The following is a 27,036-nucleotide window of genomic DNA, read 5'->3' as shown; positions in this document are numbered from 1 at the left end:
CATCACACCAAGAAAACAGTCATTTTGTTTTAACCCAGAACTAAAGCCTCTGGTCAGACATCACACCGAGAAAACAGTCATCTTGGTTAACCCAGAACTAAAGACTCTGGTCAGACATCACACCAAGAAAACAGTCATTTTGTTTTAACCCAGAACTAAAGCCTCTGGTCAGACATCACACCAAGAAAACAGTCATCTTGGTTAACCCAGAAACTAAAGCCTCTGGTCAGACATCACACCAAGAAAACAGTCATCTTGGTTAACCCAGAAACCTAAAGTCTCTGGTCAGACATCACACCAAGAAAACAGTCATCTTGTCTAGTTAACCCAGAACTAAAGCCTCTGGTCAGACATCACACCAAGAAAACAGTCGTCTTGGTTAACCCAGAAAGACCTAAGACTCTGGTCAGACATCACACCAAGAAAACAGTTGTCTTAGTTAACCCAGAACTAAAGACTCTGGTCAGACATCACACCACGAAAACAGTCATCTTGGTTAACCCAGAACTAAAGTCTCTGGTCAGACATCACACCAAGAAAACATTAATTTTGTTTTAACCCAGAACTAAAGTCTCTGGTCAGACATCACACCAAGAAAACAGTCATCTTGGTTAACCCAGAACTAAAGTCTCTGGTCAGACATCACACCAAGAAAACAGTCATCTTGGTTAACCCAGAACTAAAGTCTCTGGTCAGACATCACACAAAGAAAACAGTCATCTTGGTTAACCCAGAACTAAAGTCTCTGGTCAGACATCACACCAAGAAAACAGTCATTTTGTGTTAACCCAGAACTAAAGTCTCTGGTCAGACATCACACCAAGAAAACAGTAATCTTGTGTTAACCCAGAACTAAAGTCTCTGGTCAGACATCACACCAAGAAAACAGTCATCTTGTGTTAACCCAGAACTAAAGTCTCTGGTCAGACATCACACCAAGAAAACAGTCATTTTGTTTAACCCAGAACTAAAGTCTCTGGTCAGACATCACACCAAGAAAACAGTCATCTTGTGTTAACCCAGAACTAAAGTCTCTGGTCAGACATCACACCAAGAAAACAGTCATTTTGTTTTAACCCAGAACTAAAGTCTCTGGTCAGACATCACACCAAGAAAACAGTCATCTTGGTTAACCCAGAACTAAAGTCTCTGGTCAGACATCACACCAAGAAAACAGTCATTTTGTGTTAACCCAGAACTAAAGTCTCTGGTCAGACATCACACCAAGAAAACAGTCATCTTGGTTAACCCAGAACTAAAGTCTCTGGTCAGACATCACACCAAGAAAACAGTCATCTTGGTTAACCCAGAGAACTAAAGACTCTGGTCAGACATCACACCAAGAAAACAGTCATCTTGTGTTAACCCAGAACTAAAGTCTCTGGTCAGACATCACACCAAGAAAACAGTCATCTTGGTTAACCCAGAACTAAAGTCTCTGGTCAGACATCACACCAAGAAAACAGTCATCTTGGTTTAACCCAGAACTAAAGTCTCTGGTCAGACATCATACCGAGAAAACAGTCATCTTGGTTAACCCAGAACTAAAGTCTCTGGTCAGACATCACACCAAGAAAACAGTAATTTTGTTTTAACCCAGAACTAAAGTCTCTGGTCAGACATCACACCAAGAAAACAGTCATTTTGGTTAACCCAGAACTAAAGCCTCTGGTCAGACATCACACCAAGAAAACAGTCATCTTGGTTAACCCAGAACTAAAGTCTCTGGTCAGACATCACACCAAGAAAACAGTCATCTTGTGTTAACCCAGAACTAAAGACTCTGGTCAGACATCACACCAAGAAAACAGTCATCTTGGTTAACCCAGAAGAACTTAAGACTCTGGTCAGACATCACACCAAGAAAACAGTCATCTTGGTTAACCCAGAACTAAAGTCTCTGTTCAGACATCACACCAAGAAAACAGTAATCTTGGTTAACCCAGAACTAAAGACTCTGGTCAGACATCACACCACGAAAACAGTAATGTTGTTTCAACCCAGAACTAAAGTCTCTGGTCAGACATCACACCAAGAAAACAGTCATCTTGGTTAACCCAGAACTAAAGACTCTGGTCAGACATCACACCAAGAAAACAGTAATTTTGTTTTAACCCAGAACTAAAGACTCTGGTCAGACATCACACCAAGAAAACAGTCATTTTGTTTTAACCCAGAACTAAAGCCTCTGGTCAGACATCACACCAAGAAAACAGTCATTTTGTTTTAACCCAGAACTAAAGTCTCTGGTCAGACATCACACCAAGAAAACAGTCATCTTGGTTAACCTAGAACTAAAGACTCTGGTCAGACATCACAAATAGAAAACAGTCATCTTGGTTAACCCAGAAAGAACTTAAGACTCTGGTCAGACATCACACAAGGAAAACAGTCATTTTGTTTTAACCCAGAACTAAAGCCTCTGGTCAGACATCACACCGAGAAAACAGTCATCTTGGTTAACCCAGAACTAAAGACTCTGGTCAGACATCACACCAAGAAAACAGTCATTTTGTTTTAACCCAGAACTAAAGCCTCTGGTCAGACATCACACCAAGAAAACAGTCATCTTGGTCAACCCAGAAAGACCTTAAGACTCTGGTCAGACATCACACCAAGAAAACAGTTGTCTAAGTTAACCCAGAACTAAAGACTCTGGTCAGACATCACACCACGAAAACAGTCATCTTGGTTAACCCAGAACTAAAGTCTCTGGTCAGACATCACACCAAGAAAACAGTAATTTTGTTTTAACCCAGAACTAAAGTCTCTGGTCAGACATCACACCAAGAAAACAGTCATCTTGGTTAACCCAGAACTAAAGCCTCTGGTCAGACATCACACCAAGAAAACAGTCATCTTGGTCAACCCAGAAAGACCTTAAGACTCTGGTCAGACATCACACCAAGAAAACAGTTGTCTCAGTTAACCCAGAACTAAAGCCTCTGGTCAGACATCACACCACGAAAACAGTCATCTTGGTTAACCCAGAACTAAAGTCTCTGGTCAGACATCACACCAAGAAAACAGTAATTTTGTTTTAACCCAGAACTAAAGTCTCTGGTCAGACATCACACCAAGAAAACAGTAATTTTGTTTTAACCCAGAACTAAAGTCTCTGGTCAGACATCACACCAAGAAAACAGTCATCTTGGTTAACCCAGAACTAAAGTCTCTGGTCAGACATCACACAAAGAAAACAGTCATTTTGTTTTAACCCAGAGCTAAAGTCTCTGGTCAGACATCACACCAAGAAAACAGTAATTTTGTTTTAACCCAGAACTAAAGACTCTGGTCAGACATCACACCAAGAAAACAGTCATTTTGTTTTAACCCAGAACTAAAGCCTCTGGTCAGACATCACACCAAGAAAACAGTCATTTTGTTTTAACCCAGAACTAAAGTCTCTGGTCAGACATCACACCAAGAAAAACAGTCATCTTGGTTAACCCAGAACTAAAGACTCTGGTCAGACATCACACATAGAAAACAGTCATCTTGGTTAACCCAGAAAGAACTTAAGACTCTGGTCAGACATCACACCAAGAAAACAGTCATTTTGTTTTAACCCAGAACTAAAGCCTCTGGTCAGACATCATACCGAGAAAACAGTCATCTTGGTTAACCCAGAACTAAAGTCTCTGGTCAGACATCACACCAAGAAAACAGTAATTTTGTTTTAACCCAGAACTAAAGTCTCTGGTCAGACATCACACCAAGAAAACAGTCATCTTGGTTAACCCAGAACTAAAGCCTCTGGTCAGACATCACACCAAGAAAACAGTCATCTTGGTTAACCCAGAACTAAAGTCTCTGGTCAGACATCACACCAAGAAAACAGTCATTTTGTTTTAACCCAGAACTAAAGCCTCTGGTCAGACATCACACCAAGAAAACAGTCGTCTTGGTTAACCCAGAAAGACCTTAAGACTCTGGTCAGACATCACACCAAGAAAACAGTTGTCTTAGTTAACCCAGAACTAAAGCATCTGGTCAGACATCACACCACGAAAACAGTCATCTTGGTTAACCCAGAACTAAAGTCTCTGGTCAGACATCACACCAAGAAAACAGTAATTTTGCTTTAACCCAGAACTAAAGACTCCGGTCAGACATCACACCAAGAAAACATTCATCTTGGTTAACCCAGAAAGACCTAAAGTCTCTCGTCAGACATCACACAAAGAAAACAGTAATTTTGTTTTAACCCAGAGCTAAAGTCTCTGGTCAGACATCACACCAAGAAAACAGTAATTTTGCTTTAACCCAGAACTAAAGACTCGGTCAGACATCACACCAAGAAAACATTCATCTTGGTTAACCCAGAAAGAACTTAAGACTCTCGTCAGACATCACACAAAGAAAACAGTAATTTGTGTTAACCCAGAGCTAAAGTCTCTGGTCAGACATCACACCAAGAAAACAGTCATCTTGTGTTAACCCAGAACTAAAGTCTCTGGTCAGACATCACACCAAGAAAACAGTCATCTTGGTTAACCCAGAACTAAAGTCTCTGGTCAGACATCACACCAAGAAAACAGTCATCTTGTTTTAACCCAGAACTAAAGTCTCTGGTCAGACATCACACCAAGAAAACAGTCATCTTGTTTAACCCAGAAAGACTAAAGTCTCTCGTCAGACATCACACAAAGAAAACAGTAATTTTGTTTTAACCCAGAGCTAAAGTCTCTGGTCAGACATCACACCAAGAAAATAGTCATCTTGTGTTAACCCAGAACTAAAGTCTCTGGTCAGACATCACACCAAGAAAACAGTCATCTTGGTTAACCCAGAAAGAACTAAAGACTCTGGTCAGACATCACACCAAGAAAACAGTCATCCTGGTTAAGCCAGAACTAAAGTCTCTGGTCAGACATCACACCAAGAAAACAGTCATCTTGGTTAACCCAGAACTAAAGTCTCTGGTCAGACATCACACCAAGAAAACAGTCATCTTGGTTAACCCAGAACTAAAGTCTCTGGTCAGACATCACACCAAGAAAACAGTCATTTTGTTTTAACCCAGAACTAAAGTCTCTGGTCAGACATCACACCAAGAAAACAGTCATCTTGGTTAAACCAAGAACTAAAGTCTCTGGTCAGACATCACACCAAGAAAACAGTCATTTTGTTTTAACCCAGAAACTAAAGTCTCTGGTCAGACATCACACCAAGAAAACAGTCATTTTGGTTAACCCAGAACTAAAGTCTCTGGTCAGACATCACACCAAGAAAACAGTCATCTTGGTTAACCCAGAACTAAAGACTCTGGTCAGACATCACACCGAGAAAACAGTCATCTTGGTTAACCCAGAAAGAACTTAAGACTCTGGTCAGACATCACACCAAGAAAACAGTCATTTTGGTTAACCCAGAACTAAAGTCTCTGTTCAGACATCACACCGAGAAAACAGTCATCTTGGTTAACCAAGAACTAAAGTCTCTGGTCAGACATCACACCAAGAAAACAGTCATTTTGGTTAACCCAGAACTAAAGCCTCTGGTCAGACATCACACCAAGAAAACAGTAATCTTGGTTCAACCCAGAACTAAAGTCTGTGGTCAGACATCACACCAAGAAAACAGTCATTTTGGTTAACCCAGAAAGAACTAAAGTCTCTGTTCAGACATCACACCAAGAAAACAGTCATTTTGTTTTTAACCCAGAAAACTAAAGTCTCTGGTCAGACATCACACCAAGAAAACAGTAATCTTGTGTTAACCCAGAACTAAAGTCTCTGGTCAGACATCACACCAAGAAAACAGTCATCTTGGTTAACCCAGAACTAAAGTCTCTGGTCAGACATCACACAAAGAAAACAGTCATCTTGGTTAACCCAGAGACCTAAAGACTCTGGTCAGACATCACACCAAGAAAACAGTAATTTTGTTTTAACCCAAAGAACTAAAGCCTCTGGTCAGACATCACACCGAGAAAACAGTCATCTTGGTTAACCCAGAACTAAAGTCTCTGGTCAGACATCACACCAAGAAAACAGTAATTTTGTTTTAACCCAGAACTAAAGTCTCTGGTCAGACATCACTCCAAGAAAACAGTCATCTTGGTTAACCCAGAACTAAAGTCTCTGGTCAGACATCACACCAAGAAAACAGTCATCTTGTGTTAACCCAGAACTAAAGTCTCTGGTCAGACATCACACCAAGAAAACAATAATTTTGTTTTAACCCAGAACTAAAGTCTCTGGTCAGACATCACACCAAGAAAACAGTCATCTTGGTTAACCCAGAACTAAAGCTCTGGTCAGACATCACACCAAGAAAACAGTCATTTTGTTTTAACCCAGAACTAAAGTCTCTGGTCAGACATCACACCAAGAAAACAGTCATCTTGGTTAACCCAGAACTAAAGACTCTGGTCAGACATCACACCAAGAAAACAGTCATCTTGTGTTAACCCAGAACTAAAGACTCTGGTCAGACATCACACCAAGAAAACAATCATTTTGTTTTAACCCAGAAACTAAAGCCTCTGGTCAGACATCACACCAAGAAAACAGTCATCTTGGTTAACCCAGAAAGACCTAAAGACTCTGGTCAGACATCACACCAAGAAAACAGTTGTTAGTTAACCCAGAACTAAAGTCTCTGGTCAGACATCACACAAAGAAAACAGTCATTTTGTTTTAACCCAGAACTAAAGTCTCTGGTCAGACATCACAACAAGAAAACAGTCATCTTGTGTTAACCCAGAACTAAAGACTCTGGTCAGACATCACACCAAGAAAACAGTCGTCTTGGTTAACCCAGAACTAAAGACTCTGGTCAGACATCACACCAAGAAAACAGTCATTTTGTTTTAACCCAGAACTAAAGTCTCTGGTCAGACATCACACCAAGAAAACAGTAATGTTGTTTTAACCCAGAACTAAAGTCTCTGGTCAGACATCACACCAAGAAAACAGTCGTCTTGTTTAACCCAGAATAAAGTCTCTGGTCAGACATCCAAGAAACAGTCGTCTTGAACAGACCTTAAGACTCTGGTCAGACATCACACCAAGAAAACTTTAATTTTGTTTTAACCCAGAACTAAAGTCTCTGGTCAGACATCACACCAAGAAAACAGTCATCTTGGTTAACCCAGAACTAATGTCTCTGGTAAGACATCACACCAAGAAAACAGTCATCTTGGTTAACCCAGAACTAAAGCCTCTGGTCAGACATCACACCAAGAAAACAGTCATCTTGGTTAACCCAGAACTAATGTCTCTGGTAAGACATCACACCCAGAAAACAGTCATCTTGGTCAACCCAGAAAGACCTTAAGACTCTGGTCAGACATCACACCAAGAAAACAGTTGTCTCAGTTAACCCAGAACTAAAGCCTCTGGTCAGACATCACACCACGAAAACAGTCATCTTGGTTAACCCAGAACTAAAGTCTCTGGTGAGACATCACACCAAGAAAACAGTAATTTTGTTTTAACCCAGAACAAAAGTCTCTGGTCAGACATCACACCAAGAAAACAGTAATTTTGTTTTAACCCAGAACTAAAGTCTCTGGTCAGACATCACACCAAGAAAACAGTCATCTTGGTTAACCCAGAACTAAAGTCTCTGGTCAGACATCACACAAAGAAAACAGTAATTTTGTTTTAACCCAGAACTAAAGACTCTGGTCAGACATCACACCAAGAAAACAGTCATTTTGTTTTAACCCAGAACTAAAGCCTCTGGTCAGACATCACACCAAGAAAACAGTCATTTTGTTTTAACCCAGAACTAAAGTCTCTGGTCAGACATCACACCAAGAAAAACAGTCATCTTGGTTAACCCAGAACTAAAGACTCTGGTCAGACATCACACATAGAAAACAGTCATCTTGGTTAACCCAGAAAGAACTTAAGACTCTGGTCAGACATCACACCAAGAAAACAGTCATTTTGTTTTAACCCAGAACTAAAGCCTCTGGTCAGACATCACACCAAGAAAACAGTCATTTTGTTTTAACCCAGAACTAAAGCCTCTGGTCAGACATCACACCAAGAAAACATTCGTCTTAGTTAACCCAGAACTAAAGCCTCTGGTCAGACATCACACCAAGAAAACAGTCATCTTGGTTAACCCAGAACTAAAGTCTCTGGTAAGACATCACACCAAGAAAACAGTCATTTTGGTTAACCCAGAACTAAAGTCTCTGGTAAGACATCACACCAAGAAAACAGTCATCTTGTGTTAACCCAGAACTAAAGCCTCTGGTCAGACATCACACCAAGAAAACAGTCGTCTTGGTTAACCCAGAACTAAAGCCTCTGGTCAGACATCACACCAAGAAAACAGTCGTCTTGGTTAACCCAGAACTAATGTCTCTGGTAAGACATCACACCAAGAAAACAGTCATCTTGGTTAACCCAGAACTAAAGTCTCTGGTCAGACATCACACCAAGAAAACAGTCATTTTGTTTTAACCCAGAACTAAAGCCTCTGGTCAGAACATCACACCAAGAAAACAGTCGTCTTGAAGTTAACCCAGAAAGACCTGTAAGACTCTGGTCAGACATCACACCAAGAAAACAGTTGTCTTAGTTAACCCAGAACTAAAGCCTCTGGTCAGACATCACACCACGAAAACAGTCATCTTGGTTAACCCAGAACTAAAGTCTCTGGTCAGACATCACACCAAGAAAACAGTAATTTTGCTTTAACCCAGAACTAAAGACTCCGGTCAGAAATCACACCAAGAAAACATTCATCTTGGTTAACCCAGAAAGACCTTAAGACTCTCGTCAGACATCACACAAAGAAAACAGTCATTTTGTTTTAACCCAGAGCTAAAGTCTCTGGTCAGACATCACACAAAGAAAACAGTCATTTTGTTTTTAACCCAGAGCTAAAGTCTCTGGTCAGACATCACACCAAGAAAACAGTCATTTTGTGTTAACCCAGAAAGAACTAAAGACTCTGGTCAGACATCACACCAAGAAAACAGTCATCCTGGTTAACACAGACAGAACTAAAGACTCTGGTCAGACATCACACCAAGAAAACAGTCATCCTGGTTAACCCAGAACTAAAGCCTCTGGTCAGACATCACACCAAGAAAACAGTCATCTTGGTTAACCCAGAACTAAAGTCTCTGGTCAGACATCACACCAAGAAAACAGTCATCTTGGTTAACCCAGAACTAAAGTCTCTGTTCAGACATCACACCAAGAAAACAGTCATTTTGTTTTAACCCAGAACTAAAGTCTCTGTTCAGACATCACACCAAGAAAACAGTCATTTTGTTTTAACCCAGAACTAAAGTCTCTGGTCAGACATCACACCAAGAAAACAGTCATCTTGGTTAACCCAGAACTAAAGTCTCTGCTCAGACATCACACCAAGAAAACAGTAATTTTGTTTTAACCCAGAACTAAAGTCTCTGCTCAGACATCACACCAAGAAAACAGTCATCTTGGTTAACCCAGAAAGAATTAAGACTCTGGTCAGACATCACACCAAGAAAACAGTCATCTTGGTTAACCCAGAACTTAAGTCTCTGGTCAGACATCACACCAAGGAAACAGTCATTTTGTTTTAACCCAGAACTAAAGTTTCTGGTCAGACATCACACCAAGAAAACAGTCATCTTGGTTAACCCAGAAAGAACTTAAGACTCTGGTCAGACATCACACCAAGAAAACAGTCATCTTGGTTAATTCAGAACTAAAGTCTCTGGTCAGACATCACACCAAGAAAACAGTAATCTTGGTTAACCAAGAACTAAAGCCTCTGGTCAGACATCACACCAAGAAAACAGTCATCTTGGTTAACCCAGAACTAAAGTCTCTGGTCAGACATCACACCAAGAAAACAGTCATCTTGGTTAATCCAGAACTAAAGTCTGTGGTCAGACATCACACCAAGAAAACAGTCATCTTGGTTAACCCAGAACTAAAGTCTCTGGTCAGACATCACACCAAGAAAACAGTCATCTTGGTTAACCCAGAACTAAAGTCTCTGGTCAGACATCACACCAAGAAAACAGTCATCTTGTGTTAACCCAGAACTAAAGTCTCTGGTCAGACATCACACCAAGAAAACAGTCATTTTGTGTTAACCCAGAACTAAAGTCTCTGGTCAGACATCACACCAAGAAAACAGTCATCTTGGTTTAACCCAGAACTAAAGTCTCTGGTCAGACATCACACCAAGAAAACAGTCATCTTGTGTTAACCCAGAACTAAAGTCTCTGGTCAGACATCACACCAAGAAAACAGTCATCTTGGTTAACCCAAGAACTAAAGACTCTGGTCAGACATCACACCAAGAAAACAGTCATCTTGGTTAACCCAGAACTAAAGACTCTGGTCAGACATCACACCAAGAAAACAGTCATCTTGGTTAACCCAGAACTAAAGTCTCTGGTCAGACATCACACCAAGAAAACAGTCATCTTGTTTTAACCCAGAACTAAAGACTCTGGTCAGACATCACACCAAGAAAACAGTCATCTTGGTTAACCCAAAACTAAAGACTCTGGTCAGACATCACACCGAGAAAACAGTCATCTTGGTTAACCCAGAAAGAACTTAAGACTCTGGTCAGACATCACACCAAGAAAACAGTCATCTTGGTTAACTCAGAACTAAAGTCTCTGTTCAGACATCACACCAAGAAAACAGTAATCTTGGTTAACCCAGAACTAAAGACTCTGGTCAGACATCACACCACGAAAACAGTAATGTTGTTTCAACCCAGAACTAAAGTCTGTGGTCAGACACCACACCAAGAAAACAGTCATCTTGGTTAACCCAGAACTAAAGACTCTGGTCAGACATCACACCAAGAAAACAGTAATTTTGTTTTAACCCAGAACTAAAGACTCTGGTCAGACATCACACCAAGAAAACAGTCATTTTGTTTTAACCCAGAACTAAAGCCTCTGGTCAGACATCACACCAAGAAAACAGTCATTTTGTTTTAACCCAGAACTAAAGTCTCTGGTCAGACATCACACCAAGAAAACAGTCATCTTGGTTAACCTAGAACTAAAGACTCTGGTCAGACATCACAAATAGAAAACAGTCATCTTGGTTAACCCAGAAAGAACTTAAGACTCTGGTCAGACATCACACAAGGAAAACAGTCATTTTGTTTTAACCCAGAACTAAAGCCTCTGGTCAGACATCACACCGAGAAAACAGTCATCTTGGTTAACCCAGAACTAAAGACTCTGGTCAGACATCACACCAAGAAAACAGTCATTTTGTTTTAACCCAGAACTAAAGCCTCTGGTCAGACATCACACCAAGAAAACAGTCGTCTTGGTTAACCCAGAAAGACCTTAAGACTCTGGTCAGACATCACACCAAGAAAACAGTTGTCTAAGTTAACCCAGAACTAAAGACTCTGGTCATACATCACACCACTAAAACAGTCATCTTGGTTAACCCAGAACTAAAGTCTCTGGTCAGACATCACACCAAGAAAACATTAATTTTGTTTTAACCCAGAACTAAAGTCTCTGGTCAGACATCACACCAAGAAAACAGTCATCTTGGTTAACCCAGAACTAAAGCCTCTGGTCAGACATCACACCAAGAAAACAGTCATCTTGGTCAACCCAGAAAGACCTTAAGACTCTGGTCAGACATCACACCAAGAAAACAGTTGTCTCAGTTAACCCAGAACTAAAGCCTCTGGTCAGACATCACACCACGAAAACAGTCATCTTGGTTAACCCAGAACTAAAGTCTCTGGTCAGACATCACACCAAGAAAACAGTAATTTTGTTTTAACCCAGAACTAAAGTCTCTGGTCAGACATCACACCAAGAAAACAGTAATTTTGTTTTAACCCAGAACTAAAGTCTCTGGTCAGACATCACACCAAGAAAACAGTCATCTTGGTTAACCCAGAACTAAAGTCTCTGGTCAGACATCACACAAAGAAAACAGTCATTTTGTTTTAACCCAGAGCTAAAGTCTCTGGTCAGACATCACACCAAGAAAACAGTAATTTTGTTTTAACCCAGAACTAAAGACTCTGGTCAGACATCACACCAAGAAAACAGTCATTTTGTTTTAACCCAGAACTAAAGCCTCTGGTCAGACATCACACCAAGAAAACAGTCATTTTGTTTTAACCCAGAACTAAAGTCTCTGGTCAGACATCACACCAAGAAAAACAGTCATCTTGGTTAACCCAGAACTAAAGACTCTGGTCAGACATCACACATAGAAAACAGTCATCTTGGTTAACCCAGAAAGAACTTAAGACTCTGGTCAGACATCACACCACTAAAACAGTCATCTTGGTTAACCCAGAACTAAAGTCTCTGGTCAGACATCACACCAAGAAAACATTAATTTTGTTTTAACCCAGAACTAAAGTCTCTGGTCAGACATCACACCAAGAAAACAGTCATCTTGGTTAACCCAGAACTAAAGCCTCTGGTCAGACATCACACCAAGAAAACAGTCATCTTGGTTAACCCAGAACTAAAGTCTCTGGTCAGACATCACACCAAGAAAACAGTCATCTTGGTTAACCCAGAACTAAAGCCTCTGGTCAGACATCACACCAAGAAAACAGTCATCTTGGTCAACCCAGAAAGACCTTAAGACTCTGGTCAGACATCACACCAAGAAAACAGTTGTCTCAGTTAACCCAGAACTAAAGCCTCTGGTCAGACATCACACCACGAAAACAGTCATCTTGGTTAACCCAGAACTAAAGTCTCTGGTCAGACATCACACCAAGAAAACAGTAATTTGGTTTTAACCCAGAACTAAAGTCTCTGGTCAGACATCACACCAAGAAAACAGTAATTTTGTTTTAACCCAGAACTAAAGTCTCTGGTCAGACATCACACCAAGAAAACAGTCATCTTGGTTAACCCAGAACTAAAGTCTCTGGTCAGACATCACACAAAGAAAACAGTCATTTTGTTTTAACCCAGAGCTAAAGTCTCTGGTCAGACATCACACCAAGAAAACAGTAATTTTGTTTTAACCCAGAACTAAAGACTCTGGTCAGACATCACACCAAGAAAACAGTCATTTTGTTTTAACCCAGAACTAAAGCCTCTGGTCAGACATCACACCAAGAAAACAGTCATTTTGTTTTAACCCAGAACTAAAGTCTCTGGTCAGACATCACACCAAGAAAAACAGTCATCTTGGTTAACCCAGAACTAAAGACTCTGGTCAGACATCACACATAGAAAACAGTCATCTTGGTTAACCCAGAAAGAACTTAAGACTCTGGTCAGACATCACACCAATAAAACAGTCATTTTGTTTTAACCCAGAACTAAAGCCTCTGGTCAGACATCATACCGAGAAAACAGTCATCTTGGTTAACCCAGAACTAAAGTCTCTGGTCAGACATCACACCAAGAAAACAGTAATTTTGTTTTAACCCAGAACTAAAGTCTCTGGTCAGACATCACACCAAGAAAACAGTCATCTTGGTTAACCCAGAACTAAAGCCTCTGGTCAGACATCACACCAAGAAAACAGTCATCTTGGTTAACCCAGAACTAAAGTCTCTGGTCAGACATCACACCAAGAAAACAGTCATTTTGTTTTAACCCAGAACTAAAGCCTCTGGTCAGACATCACACCAAGAAAACAGTCGTCTTGGTTAACCCAGAAAGACCTTAAGACTCTGGTCAGACATCACACCAAGAAAACAGTTGTCTTAGTTAACCCAGAACTAAAGCATCTGGTCAGACATCACACCACGAAAACAGTCATCTTGGTTAACCCAGAACTAAAGTCTCTGGTCAGACATCACACCAAGAAAACAGTAATTTTGCTTTAACCCAGAACTAAAGTCTCTGGTCAGACATCACACCAAGAAAACAGTCATCTTGGTTAACCTAGAACTAAAGACTCTGGTCAGACATCACAAATAGAAAACAGTCATCTTGGTTAACCCAGAAAGAACTTAAGACTCTGGTCAGACATCACACAAGGAAAACAGTCATTTTGTTTTAACCCAGAACTAAAGCCTCTGGTCAGACATCACACCGAGAAAACAGTCATCTTGGTTAACCCAGAACTAAAGACTCTGGTCAGACATCACACCAAGAAAACAGTCATTTTGTTTTAACCCAGAACTAAAGCCTCTGGTCAGACATCACACCAAGAAAACAGTCGTCTTGGTTAACCCAGAAAGACCTTAAGACTCTGGTCAGACATCACACCAAGAAAACAGTTGTCTAAGTTAACCCAGAACTAAAGACTCTGGTCATACATCACACCACTAAAACAGTCATCTTGGTTAACCCAGAACTAAAGTCTCTGGTCAGACATCACACCAAGAAAACAGTCGTCTTGGTTTAACCGCAGAAAGACCTTAAGACTCTGGTCAGACATCACACCAAGAAAACAGTTGTCTAGTTAACCCAGAACTAAAGACTCTGGTCATACATCACACCACTAAAACAGTCGTCTTGGTTAACCCAGAACTAAAGTCTCTGGTCAGACATCACACCAAGAAAACATTAATTTTGTTTTAACCCAGAACTAAAGTCTCTGGTCAGACATCACACCAAGAAAACAGTCATCTTGGTTAACCCAGAACTAAAGCCTCTGGTCAGACATCACACCAAGAAAACAGTCATCTTGGTCAACCCAGAAAGACCTTAAGACTCTGGTCAGACATCACACCAAGAAAACAGTTGTCTCAGTTAACCCAGAACTAAAGCCTCTGGTCAGACATCACACCACGAAAACAGTCATCTTGGTTAACCCAGAACTAAAGTCTCTGGTCAGACATCACACCAAGAAAACAGTAATTTTGTTTTAACCCAGAACTAAAGTCTCTGGTCAGACATCACACCAAGAAAACAGTAATTTTGTTTTAACCCAGAACTAAAGTCTCTGGTCAGACATCACACCAAGAAAACAGTCATCTTGGTTAACCCAGAACTAAAGTCTCTGGTCAGACATCACACAAAGAAAACAGTCATTTTGTTATAACCCAGAGCTAAAGTCTCTGGTCAGACATCACACCAAGAAAACAGTAATTTTGTTTTAACCCAGAACTAAAGTCTCTGGTCAGACATCACACCAAGAAAACAGTCATTTTGTTTTAACCCAGAACTAAAGCCTCTGGTCAGACATCACACCAAGAAAACAGTCATTTTGTTTTAACCCAGAACTAAAGTCTCTGGTCAGACATCACACCAAGAAAAACAGTCATCTTGGTTAACCCAGAACTAAAGACTCTGGTCAGACATCACACAAAGAAAACAGTCATCTTGTGTTAACCCAGAACTAAAGACTCTGGTCAGACATCACACCAAGAAAACAGTAATCTTGTTTTAACCCAGAACTAAAGACTCTGGTCAGACATCACACCAAGAAAACAGTCATTTTGGTTTTAACCCAGAACTAAAGTCTCTGGTCAGACATCACACCAAGAAAACAGTCATTTTGGTTAACCCAGAACTAAAGACTCTGGTCAGACATCACACCAAGAAAAACAGTCATCTTGGTTAACCCAGAACTAAAGACTCTGGTCAGACATCACACATAGAAAACAGTCATCTTGGTTAACCCAGAAAGAACTTAAGACTCTGGTCAGACATCACACCAATAAAACAGTCATTTTGTTTTAACCCAGAACTAAAGCCTCTGGTCAGACATCATACCGAGAAAACAGTCATCTTGGTTAACCCAGAACTAAAGTCTCTGGTCAGACATCACACCAAGAAAACAGTAATTTTGTTTTAACCCAGAACTAAAGTCTCTGGTCAGACATCACACCAAGAAAACAGTCATCTTGGTTAACCCAGAACTAAAGCCTCTGGTCAGACATCACACCAAGAAAACAGTCATCTTGGTTAACCCAGAACTAAAGTTGGTCAGACAATTAACCCAGAATAAAGTCTCTGGTCAGACATCACACCAAGAAAACAGTCATTTTGTTTTAACCCAGAACTAAAGCCTCTGGTCAGACATCACACCAAGAAAACAGTCGTCTTGGTTAACCCAGAAAGACCTTAAGACTCTGGTCAGACATCACACCAAGAAAACAGTTGTCTTAGTTAACCCAGAACTAAAGCATCTGGTCAGACATCACACCACGAAAACAGTCATCTTGGTTAACCCAGAACTAAAGTCTCTGGTCAGACATCACACCAAGAAAACAGTAATTTTGCTTTAACCCAGAACTAAAGTCTCTGGTCAGACATCACACCAAGAAAACAGTCATCTTGGTTAACCTAGAACTAAAGACTCTGGTCAGACATCACAAATAGAAAACAGTCATCTTGGTTAACCCAGAAAGAACTTAAGACTCTGGTCAGACATCACACAAGGAAAACAGTCATTTTGTTTTAACCCAGAACTAAAGCCTCTGGTCAGACATCACACCGAGAAAACAGTCATCTTGGTTAACCCAGAACTAAAGACTCTGGTCAGACATCACACCAAGAAAACAGTCATTTTGTTTTAACCCAGAACTAAAGCCTCTGGTCAGACATCACACCAAGAAAACAGTCGTCTTGGTTAACCCAGAAAGACCTTAAGACTCTGGTCAGACATCACACCAAGAAAACAGTTGTCTAAGTTAACCCAGAACTAAAGACTCTGGTCATACATCACACCACTAAAACAGTCATCTTGGTTAACCCAGAACTAAAGTCTCTGGTCAGACATCACACCAAGAAAACATTAATTTTGTTTTAACCCAGAACTAAAGTCTCTGGTCAGACATCACACCAAGAAAACAGTCATCTTGGTTAACCCAGAACTAAAGCCTCTGGTCAGACATCACACCAAGAAAACAGTCATCTTGGTCAACCCAGAAAGACCTTAAGACTCTGGTCAGACATCACACCAAGAAAACAGTTGTCTCAGTTAACCCAGAACTAAAGCCTCTGGTCAGACATCACACCACGAAAACAGTCATCTTGGTTAACCCAGAACTAAAGTCTCTGGTCAGACATCACACCAAGAAAACAGTAATTTTGTTTTAACCCAGAACTAAAGTCTCTGGTCAGACATCACACCAAGAAAACAGTAATTTTGTTTTAACCCAGAACTAAAGTCTCTGGTCAGACATCACACCAAGAAAACAGTCATCTTGGTTAACCCAGAACTAAAGTCTCTGGTCAGACATCACACAAAGAAAACAGTCATTTTGTTTTAACCCAGAGCTAAAGTCTCTGGTCAGACATCACACCAAGAAAACAGTAATTTTGTTTTAACCCAGAACTAAAGACTCTGGTCAGACATCACACCAAGAAAACAGTCATTTTGTTTTAACCCAGAACTAAAGCCTCTGGTCAGACATCACACCAAGAAAACAGTCATTTTGTTTTAACCCAGAACTAAAGTCTCTGGTCAGACATCACACCAAGAAAAACAGTCATCTTGGTTAACCCAGAACTAAAGACTCTGGTCAGACATCACACATAGAAAACAGTCATCTTGGTTAACCCAGAAAGAACTTAAGACTCTGGTCAGACATCACACCAATAAAACAGTCATTTTGTTTTAACCCAGAACTAAAGCCTCTGGTCAGACATCATACCGAGAAAACAGTCATCTTGGTTAACCCAGAACTAAAGTCTCTGGTCAGACATCACACCAAGAAAACAGTAATTTTGTTTTAACCCAGAACTAAAGTCTCTGGTCAGACATCACACCAAGAAAACAGTCATCTTGGTTAACCCAGAACTAAAGCCTCTGGTCAGACATCACACCAAGAAAACAGTCATCTTGGTTAACCCAGAACTAAAGTCTCTGGTCAGACATCACACCAAGAAAACAGTCATTTTGTTTTAACCCAGAACTAAAGCCTCTGGTCAGACATCACACCAAGAAAACAGTCGTCTTGAGTTAACCCAGAAAAGACTCTGGAGGCTAAAGACTCTGGTCAGACATCACACCAAGAAAACATTCATCTTGGTTAACCCAGAAAGACCTTAAGTCTCTCGTCAGACATCACACAAAGAAAACAGTAATTTTGTTTTAACCCAGAGCTAAAGTCTCTGGTCAGACATCACACCAAGAAAACAGTAATTTTGCTTTAACCCAGAACTAAAGACTCCGGTCAGACATCACACCAAGAAAACATTCATCTTGGTTAACCCAGAAAGACCTTAAGTCTCTCGTCAGACATCACACAAAGAAAACAGTAATTTTGTTTTAACCCAGAGCTAAAGTCTCTGGTCAGACATCACACCAAGAAAATAGTCATTTTGTTTTTAACCCAGAACTAAAGTCTCTGGTCAGACATCACACCAAGAAAACAGTCATCTTGGTTAACCCAGAAAGAACTAAAGACTCTGGTCAGACATCACACCAAGAAAACAGTCATCCTGGTTAAGCCAGAACTAAAGCCTCTGGTCAGACATCACACCAAGAAAACAGTCATCTTGGTTAACCCAGAACTAAAGTCTCTGGTCAGACATCACACCAAGAAAACAGTCATCTTGGTTAACCCAGAACTAAAGTCTCTGTTCAGACATCACACCAAGAAAACAGTCATTTTGTTTTAACCCAGAACTAAAGTCTCTGGTCAGACATCACACCAAGAAAACAGTCATCTTGGTTAAACCAGAACTAAAGTCTCTGGTCAGACATCACACCAAGAAAACAGTCATTTTGTTTTAACCCAGAACTAAAGTTTCTGGTCAGACATCACAAGAAAACAGTCATCTTGGTTAACCCAGAACTAAAGTTTCTGGTCAGACATCACACCAAGAAAACAGTCATCTTGGTTAACCCAAAACTAAAGACTCTGGTCAGACATCACACCAAGAAAACAGTCATCTTGGTTAACTCAGAACTAAAGTCTCTGTTCAGACATCACACCAAGAAAACAGTAATCTTGGTTAACCAAGAACTAAAGACTCTGGTCAGACATCACACCAAGAAAACAGTCATCTTGGTTAACCCAGAACTAAAGTCTCTGGTCAGACATCACACCAAGAAAACAGTAATGTTGTTTCAACCCAGAACTAAAGTCTGTGGTCAGACACCACACCAAGAAAACAGTCATCTTGGTTAACCCAGAAAGAACTTAAGTCTCTGTTCAGACATCACACCAAGAAAACAGTCATTTTGTTTTTAACCCAGAAAGACCTTAAGTCTCTGGTCAGACATCACACCAAGAAAACAGTAATTTTGTTTTAACCCAGAACTAAAGTCTCTGGTCAGACATCACACCAAGAAAACAGTCATCTTGGTTAACCCAGAACTAAAGACTCTGGTCAGACATCACACATAGAAAACAGTCATCTTGGTTAACCCAGAAAGAACTTAAGACTCTGGTCAGACATCACACCAAGAAAACAGTAATTTTGTTTTAACCCAGAACTAAAGCCTCTGGTCAGACATCACACCGAGAAAACAGTCATCTTGGTTAACCCAGATCTAAAGTCTCTGGTCAGACATCACACCAAGAAAACAGTCATTTTGTTTTAACCCAGAACTAAAGCCTCTGGTCAGACATCACTCCAAGAAAACAGTCATCTTGGTTAACCCAGAACTAAAGACTCTGGTCAGACATCACACCAAGAAAACAGTCATTTTGTTTTAACCCAGAACTAAAGTCTCTGGTCAGACATCACACCAAGAAAACAATCATTTTGTTTTAACCCAGAACTAAAGTCTCTGGTCAGACATCACACCAAGAAAACAGTCATCTTGGTTAACCCAGAAAGACCTTAAGACTCTGGTCAGACATCACACCAAGAAAACAGTTGCCTTAGTTAACCCAGAACTAAAGTCTCTCGTCAGACATCACACAAAGAAAACAGTCATTTTGTTTTAACCCAGAACTAAAGAATCTGGTCAGACATCACAACAAGAAAACAGTCATTTTGTTTTAACCCAGAACTAAAGCCTCTGGTCAGACATCACACCAAGAAAACAGTCGTCTTGGTTAACCCAGAACTAAAGACTCTGGTCAGACATCACACCAAGAAAACAGTCAGTTTGTTTTAACCCAGAACTAAAGTCTCTGGTCAGACATCACACCAAGAAAACAGTAATGTTGTTTTAACCCAGAACTAAAGTCTCTGGTCAGACATCACACCAAGAAAACAGTCATCTTGGTTAACCCAGAAAGAACTTAAGACTCTGGTCAGACATCACACCAAGAAAACAGTCATCTTGGTTAACTCAGAACTAAAGTCTCTGTTCAGACATCACACCAAGAAAACAGTAATCTTGGTTAACCCAGAACTAAAGACTCTGGTCAGAACATACATGTTAAGAGATGAAGAGACGTTAGAACGAGGATCAGAAACAGAACGAGGAGCTCCACCCTCTCTCTATACAGGTTACGGGATGAAGAGATGTTAGAACGAGGATCAGAACAAGGAGCTCCACCCTCTCTCTTTACAGGTTACGGGATGAAGAGACGTTAGAACAAGGATCAGAACCAGAACGAGGAGCTCCATCCTCTCTCTTTACAGGTTACGGGATGAAGAGACGTTAGAACGAGGATCAGAACCAGAACGAGGAGCTCCACCCTCTCTCTTTACAGGTTACGGGATGAAGAGACGTTAGAACGAGGATCAGACCGAGGAGCTCCACCCTCTCTCTATACCGGTTAGGGGATGAAGAGACGTTAGAACGAGGATCAGACCAAGGAGCTCCACCCCTCTCTATACCGGTTAGGGGATGAAGAGACGTTAGAACGAGGATCAGACCAAGGAGCTCCACCCTCTCTCTATACCGGTTAGGGGATGAAGAGACGTTAGAACGAGGATCAGACCAAGGAGCTCCACCCTCTCTCTATACCGGTTAGGGGATGAAGAGACGTTAGAACGAGGATCAGACCAAGGAGCTCCACCCTCTCTCTATACCGGTTAGGGGATGAAGAGACGTTAGAACGAGGATCAGACCAAGGAGCTCCACCCTCTCTCTATACCGGTTACGGGATGAAGAGACGTTAGAACGAGGATCAGACCAAGGAGCTCCACCCTCTCTCTATACCGGTTAGGGGATGAAGAGACGTTAGAACGAGGATCAGACCAAGGAGCTCCACCCTCTCTCTATACCGGTTATGGGATGAAGAGACGTTAGAACGAGGATCAGACCAAGGAGCTCCACCCTCTCTCTATACCGGTTAGGGGATGAAGAGACGTTAGAACGAGGATCAGACCAAGGAGCTCCACCCTCTCTCTATACCGGTTACGGGATGAAGAGACGTTAGAATGAGGATCAGACCAAGGAGCTCCACCCTCTCTCTATACCGGTTACGGGATGAATGTCCTTTCCCTTTTTCCCAAATTCAAAAGATTCCAACACATGCAAAATGTGTCCAAAGCATTATCTCATGCATCCTGTTGTATCCTGAGAGATCTACGGTTCATTTATGTTGACGGGATATTAACAACATACAAATAGACAACCTAAAGACACTGAAACATACCTGGGGAGAGACACACACACACTCAATTTCAATTTAAGGGTCTTTATTGGCATGGGAAACATATGTTTACATTGCCAAAGCAAGTGAGGTAGATAAACAAAAGTGAAATAAACAATATAAAATGAACAGTAAATAATACACTCACAAAAGTTCCAAAGTAACAGAGACAATTCAAATGACATATTATGTCTATATACAGTGTTGTAATGATGTGCAAATAGTTAAAGTAGAAAAGGGAAAATAAATAAATATAAATATGGGTTGTATTTACAATGGTGTTTGTTCTTCACTGGTTGACCTTTTCTTGTGGCAACAGGTCACAAATCTTGCTGCTGTGATGGCACACTGTGGTCTCTCTCTCTCTCTCTCTCTCTCTCTCTCTCTCTCTCTCTCAAAGGCCATTTGAGGTCTACTCTGTCTGTCTCTCTGTATCTCTGTCTATCTTTCTGTGTATCTCTCCCTCTGTCTCTGTCCCCCTCCCTCCATCTCTCTCTCTTTATCTCTCTCGCACTCTCTCTCTCTCTCTGTCTCTCTCTTTTCTCTCTCTGTCTCTCGCTCTCTCAGCTCCCCATTGACAAAAGGCCATTTGAGGTGTTTGTGTGTGTGTGTGTGTGTGTGTGTGTGTGTGTGTGTGTGTGTGTGTGTGTGTTGGTGTATGTGTGTATGTGTGTGTGTGGGTGTGTGTGTGGGTGTGTGTGTGTGTTACCTACCTCTGGCAGATAATTTCTTGGTGTTTATGATTTTGGCAGCAAACTCCTGACCAGACGAGATCCTGAGACATCTCTTCACCACAGAGAACGCTCCCCTGAAACACACACACACACACACACACACACACACACACACACACACACACACACACACACACACACACACACACACACACACACACACACACACACCATAAACATGAAGAGGGGATACAAAGACAAAGAGAGAGAGGGGAGAGATACAGAGAGAGACAGAGAGAGAGAGGGGAGAGATACAGAGAGAGACAGAGAGAGAGAGGGGAGAGATACAGAGAGAGACAGAGAGAGAGGGGAGAGATACAGAGAGAGACAGAGAGAGAGAGGGGAGAGATACAGAGAGAGACAGAGAGAGAGGGGAGAGATACAGAGAGAGACAGAGAGAGAGAGGGGAGAGATACAGACAGAGACAAGAGAGAGAGGGGAGAGATACAGAGGAGAGAGAGGGGAGATTTACAGAGAGAGAGAAGAGAGAGAGAAAGGGGAGAGATACAGAGAGAGAAAGGGAGAGAGAGAGTGAGAGACAGAGAGAGGGGGAAGAGTCTGCAGGCTGCTGTATATTCTGACAACGGGGTGAAAGGCAAACTGCAGACAAACATTCACACACACACACACACACACACACACACACACACACACACACACACACACACACACACACAGAGAAACCTCTCCAATTTGCCCTTCTCAACACCTCTCTCTCTCCATCTCTCCCCATTTTTGATAATTTAGCGTGCGGCTCGGTGGCTGGCCAGTGGAAAGTCACCGTCTTGAAACGAAGTCCGCAATCGCATTACCGTGAGTGTATTTGTCACGGTAATGCCGTGTGTCAATGTGGATAATATGATTAGCTATAGTTTACAATCCACGCTTGCCCATGCAGACGATGAACAGACAGAGGTGTGTGTGTGTACCTCGGATTGGACTCTACAACCACCAAGGAACTCATCGTTAACACAGAAGTGATCCACCACCATAAGAGATGGACCACCATAAGAGATGGACTATATAAGAGATGGACTATATAAGAGATGGACTATATAAGAGATGGAGTATATAAGAGATGGACCACCATAAGAGATGGACTATATAAGAGATGATCCACCATAAGAGATGGACTATATAAGAGATGGACCACCATAAGAGATGGACTATATAAGAGATGATCCACCATAAGAGATGGACTATATAAGAGATGGACCACCATAAGAGATGGACTATATAAGAGATGGACCACCATAAGAGATGGACTATATAAGAGATGATCCACCATAAGAGATGGACCACCATAAGAGATGGACTATATAAGAGATGGACCACCATAAGAGATGGACCACCATAAGAGATGGACTATATAAGAGATGGACTATATAAGAGATGGAGTATATAAGAGATGGACTATATAAGAGATAGACCACCATAAGAGATAGACCACCATAAGAGATGGACTATATAAGAGATGGACCACCATAAGAGATGGACTATATAAGAGATGGACTACATAAGAGATGGACTATATAAGAGATGGACCACCATAAGAGATGGACTATATAAGAGATGGACCACCATAAGAGATGGACTATATAAGAGATGTACCACCATAAGAGATGGACTATATAAGAGATGGACCACCATAATAGACGGACCACCATAAGAGATGGACGATATAAGAGATGGACCACCATAAGAGATGGACCACCATAAGAGATGGACTATATAAGAGATGGACCACCATAAGAGATGGACCACCATAAGAGATGGACTATATAAGAGATGGACCACCAGAAGAGATGGACCACCATAAGAGATGGACTATATAAGAGATGATCCACCATAAGAGATGGACTATATAAGAGATGGACTATATAAGAGATGATCCACCATCAGAGATGGACTATATAAGAGATGATCCACCATAAGAGATGGACTATATAAGAGATGGACCACCATAAGAGATGGACTATATAAGAGATGGACTATATAAGAGATGTGCTATATAAGAGATGGACCACCATAAGAGATGGACTATATAAGAGATGGACTATATAAGAGATGATCCACCATCAGAGATGGACTATATAAGAGATGATCCACCATAAGAGATGGACTATATAAGAGATGGACCACCATAAGAGATGGACTATATAAGAGATGGACTATATAAGAGATGGACTATATAAGAGATGGACTATATAAGAGATGGACCACCATAAGAGATGGACCACCATAAGAGATGGACTATATAAGAGATGGACTATATAAGAGATGTGCTATATAAGAGATGGACCACCATAAGAGATGGACTATATAAGAGATGGACTATATAAGAGATGATCCACCATAAGAGATGGACTATATAAGAGATGATCCACCATAAGAGATGGACTATATAAGAGATGATCCACCATAAGAGATGGACTATATAAGAGATGGACTATATAAGAGATGGACCACCATAAGAGATGGACCACCATAAGAGACGGACTATAAGAGATGAACCACCATAAGAGATGGACTATATAAGAGATGATCCACCATAAGAGATGGACTATATAAGAGATGATCCACCATAAGAGATGGACTATATAAGAGAAGGACCACCATAAGCGATGGACCATTATAAGCGATGGACCATCATAAGAGATGGACTATATAAGAGATTGACTACCAAAAGAGATGGACTATATAAGATATAGACTACAACAGAAGGACCACCATAAGAGATGGACTATAAGAGAGGATACATCATAAGAGATGGACTATAAAGGAGATGGACTATATAAGAGATGGACCATCATAAGCGATTGACCATAATAAGAGATGGACTACATAAGAGATGGACTACCATAAGAGATGGACTACATAAGAGATGGACTACCATAAGAGATGAGCTATATAAGAGATGGACTATATAAGAGATGGACTATATAAGAGATGGACCACCATAAATGATGGACTATAAAAGAGATGGACTATATAAGAGATGAACTATATAAGAGATGGACTATATAAGAGATGGACTATATAAGAGATGGACTATATAAGAGATGGACCACCATAAATGATGGACTATATGGACCACCATAAGAGATGGACAACATAAGAGATGGACCACTATAAGAGATGGACTATATAAGAGATGGACCACCATAAGAGATGGACCACCATTAGAGATGGACCACTATAAGAGATGGACTATATAAGAGATGGACTATATAGGAGATGGAGTATATAAGAGATGATCCACCATAAGAGATGGACTATATAAGAGATGTGCTATAAGAGATGGACCACCATAAGAGATGGACTATATAAGAGATGGACCACCATAAGAGATGGACCACCATAGGAGATGGACTATATAAGAGATGATCCACCATAAGAGATGGACTATATAAGAGATGTGCTATAAGAGATGATCCACCATAAGAGATGGACCACCATAAGAGATGGACCACCATAAGAGGTGGACCACCAATAAAATATGGACTATAAGAGATGATCCACCATAAGAGTTGGACTATAAAGGAGATGGACTATATAAGAGAAGGACTACCATAAGCGATGGACCATTATAAGCGATGGACCATCATACGAGATGGACTATATAAGAGATTGACTACCAAAAGAGATGGACTATATAAGATATACACTACAACAGAAGGACCACCATAAGAGATGGACTATAAGAGAGGATACACCATAAGAGATGGACTATAAGAGAGGATACACCATAAGAGATGGACTATAAAGGAGATGGACTATATAAGAGATGGACCATCATAAGCGATTGACCATAATAAGAGATGGACTATATAAGAGATGGACTACCATAAGAGATGGACTACATAAGAGATGGACTACCATAAGAGATGGACTACATAAGAGATGGACTACCATAAGAGATGGACCACCATAAGAGATGGACTATATAAGAGATGGACTATATAAGAGATGGACTATATAAGAGATGGACCACCATAAGAGATGGACCACCATAAGAGATGGACTACATAAGAGATGGACTATATAAGAGATGGACTATATAAGAGATGGACCACCATAAATGATGGACTATATAAGAGATGGACTATATAAGAGATGAACTATATAAGAGATGGACTATATAAGAGATGGACTATATAAGAGATGGACCACCATAAATGATGGACTATATAAGAGATGGACTATATAAGAGATGAACTATATAAGAGATGGACTATATAAGAGATGGACTATATAAGAGAGGATACATCATAAGAGATGGACTATAAAGGAGATGGACTATATAAGAGATGGACTACCATAAGAGATGGACAACATAAGAGATGGACCACTATAAGAGATGGACTATATAAGAGATGGACCACCATAAGAGATGGACCACCATTAGAGATGGACCACTATAAGAGATGGACTATATAAGAGATGGACTATATAGGAGATGGAGTATATAAGGGATGATCCACCATAAGAGATGGACTATATAAGAGATGTGCTATAAGAGATGGACCACCATAAGAGATGGACTATATAAGAGATGGACCACCATAAGAGATGGACCACCATAGGAGATGGACTATATAAGAGATGATCCACCATAAGAGATGGACTATATAAGAGATGTGCTATAAGAGATGATCCACCATAAGAGATGGACCACCATAAGAGATGGACCACCATAAGAGGTGGACCACCAATAAAATATGGACTATAAGAGATGATCCACCATAAGAGTTGGACTATAAAGGAGATGGACTATATAAGAGAAGGACCACCATAAGCGATGGACCATTATAAGCGATGGACCATCATAAGAGATGGACTATATAAGAGATTGACTACCAAAAGAGATGGACTATATAAGATATAGACTACAACAGAAGGACCACCATAAGAGATGGACTATAAGAGAGGATACACCATAAGAGATGGACTATAA

The 27,036-nt window shown here is 40.7% G+C and overlaps 1 protein-coding gene across 1 annotated transcript in view; it reads right to left on the bottom strand.

Moving 5' to 3' along the window:
• The window catches only part of LOC106597904 (calcium/calmodulin-dependent protein kinase type II delta 2 chain), a 128,594-nt gene that overhangs the window by 99,558 nt on the left and 2,000 nt on the right, over window positions 1-27,036 (bottom strand). Inside the window, 1 exon segment of the mRNA XM_045723059.1 lies at window positions 22,059-22,153. Coding sequence (XP_045579015.1) covers window positions 22,059-22,153 — 95 coding nt within the window.

Source organism: Salmo salar, chromosome ssa08, assembly GCF_905237065.1.
Source record: "Salmo salar chromosome ssa08, Ssal_v3.1, whole genome shotgun sequence".
Lineage (NCBI taxonomy): Eukaryota > Metazoa > Chordata > Actinopteri > Salmoniformes > Salmonidae > Salmo > Salmo salar.
Note: the sequence above shows the minus strand (reverse complement) of the source record. Positions and strands in the feature narration are given on the sequence as shown.